Below are 9,831 nucleotides of genomic sequence, written 5' to 3'. Positions count from 1 at the left end.
CATGGGTCACTCTTTGGGAGGTTTATGTGTATGCCTGAATATTCTGTCCTTTGTTGTCCATCTACATCACAAGCCACAGGATAGCAGGCAGGGCTCCTGTCTGTCTTGCCTGAGGTTCTGCCCCCAAGATCCAGAATCCAGTGTGACAGAGTAGTTGAAAGGTGGGCAGAGAACCAGATTCCTACATCTTGGGGCCTGGACCAATCTCTGTGGCCATTACTTTTTCTTTATGGGATCCCACGGCTAGGTCAAAGATAGGGAATTTTTGTCCAAGACTCTGACTCAGACTCTAATTTCTAAACAATTATAATATAATTGCATCATTTATTCCCTCCCTCTCTCGCTCCCTCCCTCCCATGTCTCCCATGTATTCCCTCATTAATTTTCTCAGATCCATAGCCTTTTCCTTTCATTGTTGTTATACATATACACCCTGATCAGTCTGGGTATTGTTACCTATATTATATGATTTCAGGGCTGCCCACTTGGTATTATTGGCTAACCAATTGAAGGCTCTTCCCTGGGGAAGACTATCTCCCCTGCTCTCAGCATCCTATAGTGTTGTCTGTAGTTTTTTGTCTAGGGCTGAAGTCTCATGAGCCTTTATCCTTCCATGTTAGCACGTCTATTGGTGGGGTCATTGTTCAGGTCTTGTGTAGGCAGCCATGTTGGTGAGACTTCATGGGGGTAGCTTCTATGGAGTTTCTAGGATACGTAATCTCACAGCAAACTTCCTGTCTCTCTAGCACTTACAATCTTTCTACCTTCTTTCTCCATTGTCTCTGAGCTTTTGTTAGGTGCAGGAACTGTGTTGTAGCTGTGCTAATTGGCACTGGACGCCACATGATCTCTTGTTCTTTACAGTTTGACCAGTTGTGTTTTTCTGTAATGGTCTCCATCTGTGACAGAGAGAAGTTTCTTTGATGAGGAGTGAGAAATACTCTTATCTGTTGGCATACAGCTAAATATTTACTGTGCAATTAGGGATTATGCTTCTTTAGTAATGTGATGGTTGTAGATTCTCCTCCAAGATCCATGACTTCATTAGTCTAGGGTAGCTGGCTAGTTTTCTAGTAACAGGCATGGTTTCCCCTTGTTGAGCGGGCCTTAAGACCATTTAGAGAGCTGTTGGTCACCACCACGGCACGCACGCCACTGCTGCACACTTAGGTTTATCATGCCATGCTGGTTGTTGTGGTAGTTTCTGCTCCCTTTTTAACTGTGCCTCAATTCCAGCCAAGTTCCTGAACCTCATCCACCACGCTGCACAGGGTCCAAGGAAGAAATATTCAGAGACACAGACTGAAACCCAAGAAATTGGATGGGACCCAAATCCGTTGGTGAGCATGGCTCCTTTGCTTAGTGGTACCCGGGAGCATAACAGCACTGCCAGCGGCAGCCAAGCGGACAGGCTGGGGAGGCAGTCTCGCCTGAGGCTGAATTCTGGGTTATATTTCCTAGTTATATGACCTTGGACAAGTCACTAAGTTGCTTTGTGACTTCAATTCACAGTTATGATATGGAAATACTATAGTACCTATCTCACAGGGTTTTTAAGTGCAAGAAAGAAGGTGTAAGAATATGGAAAGGCTAATAAAGATTAAGGAGAAATAATGAAAATAAAAAGAATATGTGTAAGGTGCCCAGAACTGAGCCTGGCACATAGACACACCGCTTCTCAATAAATGTGAGCGGTGGTAAAGACTGGACTTGCAGAGTTTTGTTTTGTTTTGTTTTTTGTAATGGCTGTAATGTGGATGGGAACAATCAGCAGAGGGAGCCCAGCGTCCAGCTGAGCCCCGAGTTAGATGCTGACCCTGGCTTCTTGGCTTGATACACATCTTCCTCACCCACTGAGAGACTTTGAAGCATCCTCCACTCCCAAGAACTCTCTACATCCTGTGTGTCTCCCCCCTGTTCTAGGGGCCCGGCTTCTCACCCATTCTGCACCTCTAGTCTTACCAGTCTCTGTCTTTCCATTTGGGGATCTTCAATATGAATGTTCACAGATTTGTGTCACAGTGCAGGGTTTACTTTTCAGGGCCACTCTTTTCCATGGGGATTTCAATTAAAAAAGCAAAACAAAACTCTGTAGGTCCAGTCTTTACCACTGCTCACCTGCAATGGCTTCTTTTCAGATACGGGGTATTGTCTGGGAGAGAGAATCCTTCAGGAAATGGGGGAAGGATGCCAGCGCGGACCTAGAACTGACCTAAAGAAGGCTGACTGTAAAAGAGAGAGAGAGGGATGGGTAGAGAGGAAGGGAAGCAAAGCCCATTCAAAGCAGAAAAGAGAGGGGTGGGAGAGAAAACTTGGTGAATGAGGGAGGAGTGTGAAAGAAGAAATTATTCAACGGCATTGCCGAAGATGGATAATAAATCAGTTATTCGGTGGTTGCTTTAAAAATGGAAGGAAGACATTATTCAGAAGAGGGGATGGTGCTATGGGTAGTAGCCCAAGACTGGGATTTGCAGGGAACAGAGATTGGGCTGAACTCAGTGTGGACAAGTGAGAGAGCCTGACTGAAGGCCAACATGTGGGTGTCAACAGACCGACACTGCTGACAGAAAGCTCCAGGGATGAGGGGGACTCAGGCTGACCTAACCTGAGGGGATCATTGCTGAAGGCAGAAAAGGGGAGCAGACTTCACATGTTGGGTGGTGGAGGCAGAGGACCCTGGTGGGATTTGGAGCATGAGAACACACCACTAAGGGTGGTGGTTTTTGTTAGTGGACTTAGCAGGGATTTTGTTAAAACTGGACAAGACAGGGATGGTTTATGGAGGTTCTGAGAGGCAGACCTAATTAAATAGAGCAGAGGCCAGCCTAAGCAGTTTGGTCAATGAGAGAATCTTTTCCACATGAGAAGGAAAGAAAATCATGGCAAAGGTAGAAATTAGGTTCATTAGGTAACAGATCAATACAGAAAATTATTACAAAGTACAAATTATTTGACTCAGCATTCCTCCCATTTTTAGAGAGAAGTTTATTGTGGATTCATTGATGGTTACTTAAGAGAAAGATAGCCAGCCTATTTACATAGAATGAGATTTATGTGTCACAGTACTCATGCTCCATACTCTTTCAACAAGCTTACACTTTTGTGAGGTAGCCCATGCAAGGTGCTGTCCCAGTAGCCTGGCTATAGTATTATATATGCCACCTCTCCTCTGTGAGCTACTTTCCAGGGGTGGTGAGTCCATAGGCCAGGCCTCCTTCAGGTGGCAGGGGACCTTCGATGTGAATGTTCACAGATCCATGTCACAGTACAGGGTTTAGAAAGGAAAAGCCCTGCTGTTATAGGGGTGTGGGCCTGATTCAGACCCAACTCTACATCTTGTAAACCCTAGTCTGCCCCCTCCCTGACAGATTTCCTTCTGATCCTGTCCTCTCACCTTTAGGTCAGTCCAGAACGTCAGGACAACAGGCTGAACCACTTCAGGGTCTACAATGACATCACTCTGTACAAGGCTAAACTGTGGAGCTTGGGGGAAGATGACTACCAGAAGTAGCATTCTCTCGGTGGAGTGAGGCTGCACACTGAATTCCCTGGGTGTGCGTTGCCCAGTGAAATAAATGCTGCTCTTGTTAAAAATGACACAAGACATATTTCACAGGCTATCACATTATGATTTAGATTCAGGCAGTGTCTGACTAAAAAATGCTTCAGCATCACATAGGCAGAGGGAAGAGGCGGCATCCCTGGAGAACGGAAGTGAGGTAAAGAAGCAACCTGATTGGTTATAACCAGTGCCCATCTCATTTGTACTGGTTTGAACAGTTGGCCACTGGTGTGGGATTTGAAGCTCAGCTGCTTGTGTGAAAGAAGGTCTCAAACAAAATAAACAAACCGAATAAATCAACAAAGTGTTGGGCATGGCAGTGCACACCTTTAATCCCAGCACTTGGGAGGCAGAGGCAGGCAGATCTACAAAGTGCCATGACAATCAGGATTACACAGAGAAACCTTGTCTCAAAAAACGAGGGAGAGAGGGAAGGAGGAACAGAGGGAGAGAGAAAGAAGAGGAGAGGAGAGTCTCAGTGTTGCACAAAAGGTTGAATTTTACTACTGTGTTTTGGTTTTGTTTCTGTTGCATGATAAATACCCTGACAAAAAGCAGCATGGGGAGGAAAGGTTTACTTGGAAACGGTCCCATCAGTTCAGGGAAGTCAAGGCCAGAACTCAAGCTAGTCTCATCCTCAGTCAAGAGCAGAGAGACAAGTGCACTCACACTGCCTGCTTGCTGCTCAGTCTGGACATGAAATGGTCTGCCCCCCACATTCAGGGTGGGTCACCCTACCTTAACAATCAATACAACCCCACAGGCATGCCAACAGACCAACCTGACCTAGATAATTCCACATGAAGACTCTCTTCTCAGGAGATTCTAGGCTCTGTCAAGTTGACAGTTAAGCCAACCAGCACACCACATACAGAAAACCGCCAAAAACTGACAAATGGAATTTTGCAAAGCAAAGGAAGAGCTTGCCCATATAATGGAAAAAAAAAAGTCTGTGTTATTTGTACAGAGGATCAGTATCTAGAACATACCAATGATTCAGAAAATTAAGCCAGAAATCAATCCAATCAATAATAGCCCAATAGAAACGGGCAGTTCTCAAACAATGAAACAAAATGGCCAGTAACACATGAAAAATGTTCAATCTCACTAGCCACCAGAGAAATGCAGATCAGAACTCTGCAGGGATACCAGCTTACTCAGAACGATCACTCACTGCTGGTGGGAGTGTACACTAGTCTGGCCACTGTGCAAGTCATGATGGAGATTACTAAAATAACTAAAAAATGCGTGGTGGTGTACACCTTTAATCCCAGCACTCAGGAGGCAGAGCCAGGTGGATCTCTGTGAGTTCGAGGCCATCCTGGTCTGCAGAATGAGATCTAGGACAGGCACCAAAACTACACAGAGAAACCCTGTCTCAAAAAACCAAGAAAAAAAAAAAAGAAAAAACCCCAAAAAACAAAAACAAACAAACAACAAAAACCCCCCAAAAACCCCAAAACCTAAAAAAACCCAAACAAACCCTACTGCTCAAATGATTCCAAGTCAGCATGTCAGTGTTTACTGCAGTGATCTTCACAATAGATGAAATGTGGAACCAGACTCAGTATCCATCATCAGAGGAATGGATAGGAGACATGGGGTTTACACAAACAATGGAATCTTCAGCCATAAAGAAAAATGAAATCATGTAGTTTGTAGGAAAATGGCTAAAACTGGAGATGATCATATTAAGTGAATTAAAGCCATCTTAGGAAGACAAATATTGTGTGTTCTCATTTGAGGTTCCTAGATTTTATAGTGAGACAAAATTATGTATGTACAAGTGAAATTTTGCAGGACAACAGTGACTAGTTGATGGGAGGGGAGGTGAGAAAGGGTAGGGCAGGGAATATGGAGGGGGATTTACTCCAAGTCCAACATATTCTGGAATGAAAATGTCCTGTAACACAATACCATGTAAAATGAGTATGCACAATGAAACTTCCTTCTTTTTCATACTAATTATTATTATTTTGAGATAGTCCTATTATGTAGCTATGGTTGGACTGGAACTTACATAGATCAGGTGGGCCTTGAACTCACAGAGATCTATCTGCCTCCATCTCCTGAGGCGTGGAGCAGAAGAGGAAGTGATACCAATGAACAAATGGAAATCCAGAATTAACGAATGAGGTCCTACCTGAAGACCTCTGCTGTACGAGAGCAAAGGGAGCTGAGGAAGAAAAGGGGTTGGCAAGATGGCTCATCTTCTGTCCAATATGCAGAGATGTTTGCCCATGTGCACTTCCTGTTTCAGTCCAGGGCTGGGTCTGCAGAGCATCCTAGAACACTTGGTATCTTTCTACAGGACTTGGCCTTTAGCACTCAGCAGGTGGAGGCAGGCAGATCAGGAATTCAAGTTTAAAACAACAGCAAACAAGACAAAACGAGAAACACATAATGACAAAAAGAAAGGAAAAAGAAAATCAATGCACTTTGCTCTACTAAGCTGTCTTCATTTTCATAGTGATTAACATCAAACCCAGCTAAGGATATGGTCCTCAGTGAAAGCGGAAATCAGACTCAAAAGTAAACAAATTCAGTCCAAAAGGAAGTACTGAATGAATGGTTGTTATGATTGTAAGTTTATCATTTATTTTATGACAAGTTAAAAAGTTCCTATTCCATCCCGGCTAAGAGTACACCAACCTACTGAATGTGTCCTAAAGGTAATGCAGAAACTAAATAGTTACTGTGGTTATCATTTGATCAAAGTGTCCCTGTGTCACAGGAGCCACCGAATTAACATCACAAATGGGTTGAGATGCATCAGAGTCCTAGATTCATGTTCATATTCGGGGGCATTTTCAAAAGTTCTGAAGGACCCGCAGGGGTGGATCACATCAGACCTTCTGGTTCATCTTCGGTAGACTCTGCCTGGGATCTTATGTGAGATGTGCAGGGCAATATTAATGCTGTTGGAGAAAAGGAAACACTGTGGAGAAGGCTTCAGATGAAAACAGCATTAACAAAAGTAAAGGGATAAAAAGATTAATCTTTGTTATTCTAAATCTTTACCTTAGAGTTGCTTTTGCATTTGTTTTGTCTTTTGAAAACAATATATTTATAAATATTTCTAATATGTGAATGTATATTAATAATTATTTATAAAAGTGATACTTTAAAATGTTCTAAACTTATTAACAAGAAATTGTAGACTTACAACTTGCCAGAAAATGATGGGATGTATGCTCTGCTGTTTAAAGCTTTGTTTTTTTTAAACTCTATTTTCATCTTTCACCTGAAATGTTGTATATCAGGACACTCTTCTTTATAAGAAAAGTTTCAGGTTGTTCAGGGGCTGAATTCCTTGATGGAATAGGAACAGGGGCTGGAATCAGCCAAGCAACAGTCAAGGCTCGTTGCTTCGAGTAAAGTGGAAGAGATTGAAAAGGGACCCCCAAGTCCACACGAAGTGAAAAAGCCCAGACACTGAATGAGAACATTCTAACATACAGCTTTATTTTAAAATTCCAAATACTCCTATGAATATCTGAGTGAATCACTAGTTGTTTGCTGGGGAACCAGCAGCATTTTTAATTTTTATTTTCCAAGACTGAAATACAAAGTTAACAAAAGAAGATACCCAACCTAGCAGTAAATCCGTATAACAACACCCAGCCTCAGAAACTACCAGGGAAATACACACAGGAAGCAGGATGAGATACTGCCAGACTTCCTGAGTGGAAAGGATTGATAAATCCTGGGGCAACTGCACCCTGTGTGAACTGCTTGTGGGAGTTCAAAATCAAACAGTTTGATAAAAGGTTCATCATCCATCTTCCAATGAAATAAAAATAATTGAAAAAAGGTTGAAGGCCTTCCACATGTCCATCACAAAGCAGGGAACAAGTGGTGGTTTTTGAAACACTGTGCACTATTACCAATTTAAAAGAATAGCTTCTGGAGTGTGTAAAAAGGCAGAGAATCCTCACAATGTATTAAATACACACACACACACACACACACACACACACACACACACACACACACACACCACAGTGCCACAGGTGTCCAGCGATGGAACAGTATAGGATGGGGATGGAATTCAGACTAGTCTTTAATCCGTGGGCAGATGTTTCATTAGAAAAGGGCTCAAGAGACCCCTTGGGGTTTTGGACTTTGCATCTCTTGGTAACAAGTAGGTACAAAGGCTGAGATCTGTAGAGCTGTCAGGAAGATGAAGCTTGCTGTGAGTGCCCTCCAGCTTGAAAAGAGTGACTTGAAACCAACAGGCAGTCAATACTCAAGGTTACTTCATTCCCCGCTGGCACCAAAATCTGGGTGTGGTGAGGCATGAGAGCTTTTCTCGGAGAATTTGTGATTTTTTCAGGTTTGTTGAGAATTCATTTTGAAATGAGACAGCAGCTCCATAATCAGCTCCCAGCATGTGGTTCTACTAAAACCTCAGAGTAAAGCAGAAAATAACAAAGACGCACACATACACCACTTACTTGTGGCTTTGCTTTCCACACTCATAGCTGCCTGAGACAACTGCCAGGTGAAAAACCGTGAGAACTTCCAGAGAGAGTCAGCTTCCAGTGCTGCCTGCTGAGCGACATGTCGAGACGGCGTACAGTGCTGGCACCCAGTTCTGGGCAGCGTATCCACTCTGTGTACGCTACCCATCCATCTGTCACAGAGGAGCCACCTCAGTTCTAGTGACCTTTATTTCCTCAAAGTGTAGAAGCTGTGATACTGAAATTTAGACGTGTTAAAGGCAAACTGGCCGGAGAGTGATGGTGCACGACCTTTCATCTCAGTGCTTGGGTGGCAGAGTCAGGAGGATCTCTGGGTTCAAGGCCAGCCTGGTCTACAGAGTGAGGTCCAGGAAAGCCAGGGCTACACAGAGAAACCCTGTCTTGAAAAGCCTACCCCTAAAGACAAGCTGTAAGGTACTTACCAAGTTAAACTGCGGAAGCTCTCCACTTACTAAGGGAGAAAGTAGCCTGCTGATTTTAGTAATGCCCACAGTAAGGACAAAGGTGTCCACGAAATGGAGAGGAAGGACAAAGAAACTCGGCGTCAGTTTTGCTGAGGTTCCTTGGGTTCCCCGAGGTCCAACCACAGGACAGAAGTGTTGGGTTAAGGTAGAAAAGAAACTTGACAACAGAGCTTGGAATTCACAGTGGCTTCAGGTATCCATTGGGCATCCTGAAACGTTATCCCCGCAAAGGGGGCTACTGTACACCTTTCCTCTTTGTACAACCACCAAAATCCAAGCCAACCAAGGCATCCTTCCTAGTTAGGGAAGCACAGTGGGCTACACACTTTCTCAGGCTGCCCTTGACCTCACTGTTCTGAAGACTGTAGATGAGGGGGTTCAGCATGGGGGTGACAATGGTGTAGAATGCCGATACAATCTTGTCATGGTTAGCTGACCTGGAAGAGGTGGGCCTCATGTAGATGGAAATGGCAGCTCCATAAAAGAGGGCCACTACTGCTAAGTGTGAGGAGCAGGTGGCAAAGGCCTTCTTGCAGGCTTCTGCGGATCTCATTTGGAGGACAGTGGCCAGGATGAGGCCATACGATGTCAGGATGAGGGAGAAGGGGACCAGAAGCATCAGCACACAGCAGATGTACATGACAAACTCAAAGGCAGCCTTGTTACCACAAGCCAGGCGCAACAACACAGGGGCCTCGCAAAAGAAGTGATCTATTTTATTCCCGCTGCAAAACTGGAAGCTCAGGGTGGCGGCGGCCTGCATGGCTCCATCGGCTGCTCCCAGGAGCCAAGACCCCAAGCTCAGTCTCAGACATAACTGCCGGCTCATGAGAACCGGGTAGCGCAGAGGGTGGCATATAGCCACGTAGCGGTCGTAGGACATGGCTGCTAAGAGGAAGCACTCTCCACCTTCCAGTGTGAGGAAGAAGAAGATCTGGAAGCCACAGCCAGCAGTGGAGATGGACTTCTTGCCCATTAAATAATGAGCTGCCATTTGGGGCACTATGGTGGAGACCAGCATCATGTCCATAAGGGAGAGTTGGCTCAGGAGAAAGTACATGGGTGTATGGAGCCGGCGGTCCTGGTGAATCAGGAGAAGCAGGAGGGCATTGCCTACTACGGAGTTGAGGGCCACAGTCAGAACCAGCACAAAGAGAACCAGATGGGCTCTGGTGTTGTTAAAGAGTCCCAGGAGAATGAACCCTGCTGTGGCATTCCCCATGTCCATGATCTACAGCAGAAGCGACACCTCAAACGGAAGAATGGAAGAGAGTTTCATCATCTGCGACGCTGTGTGAACTACACATGCCTAGAAGGTTGC

At 44.6% G+C, this 9,831-nt stretch overlaps 2 protein-coding genes across 3 annotated transcripts in view; one reads left to right on the top strand and one right to left on the bottom strand.

The window, feature by feature from the left end:
• The window catches only part of Fam183a (family with sequence similarity 183 member A), an 8,770-nt gene extending 5,187 nt beyond the window's left edge, over positions 1-3,583 (top strand). For both annotated transcript variants that reach the window (XM_036194680.1, XM_036194679.1), the window contains 2 exons: positions 1,237-1,340; positions 3,401-3,583. In XM_036194680.1, coding sequence (XP_036050573.1) covers positions 1,237-1,340; positions 3,401-3,511 — 215 coding nt within the window. In that variant the 3' untranslated portion in view covers positions 3,512-3,583. The remainder of the gene's footprint in view (positions 1-1,236; positions 1,341-3,400) is intronic.
• A 5,129-nt stretch (positions 3,584-8,712) lies between these two features.
• Positions 8,713-9,831, bottom strand: LOC118590270 (olfactory receptor 2T8-like). The gene has a single exon (XM_036198168.1). The coding sequence runs from the start codon at positions 9,736-9,738 to the stop codon at positions 8,746-8,748; it is 993 nt and encodes a 330-aa protein (XP_036054061.1). The 5' UTR covers positions 9,739-9,831; the 3' UTR covers positions 8,713-8,745.

The sequence above is a fragment of the Onychomys torridus genome, chromosome 8 (genome assembly GCF_903995425.1).
Source record: "Onychomys torridus chromosome 8, mOncTor1.1, whole genome shotgun sequence".
NCBI lineage: Eukaryota > Metazoa > Chordata > Mammalia > Rodentia > Cricetidae > Onychomys > Onychomys torridus.
Note: the sequence above shows the minus strand (reverse complement) of the source record. Positions and strands in the feature narration are given on the sequence as shown.

Bases quoted from the DNA above. Each gene is read 5' to 3' on its own strand.
- LOC118590270 (XM_036198168.1), bottom strand. From the start codon at position 9,738: ATGGACATGGGGAATGCCACAGCAGGGTTCATTCTCCTGGGACTCTTT.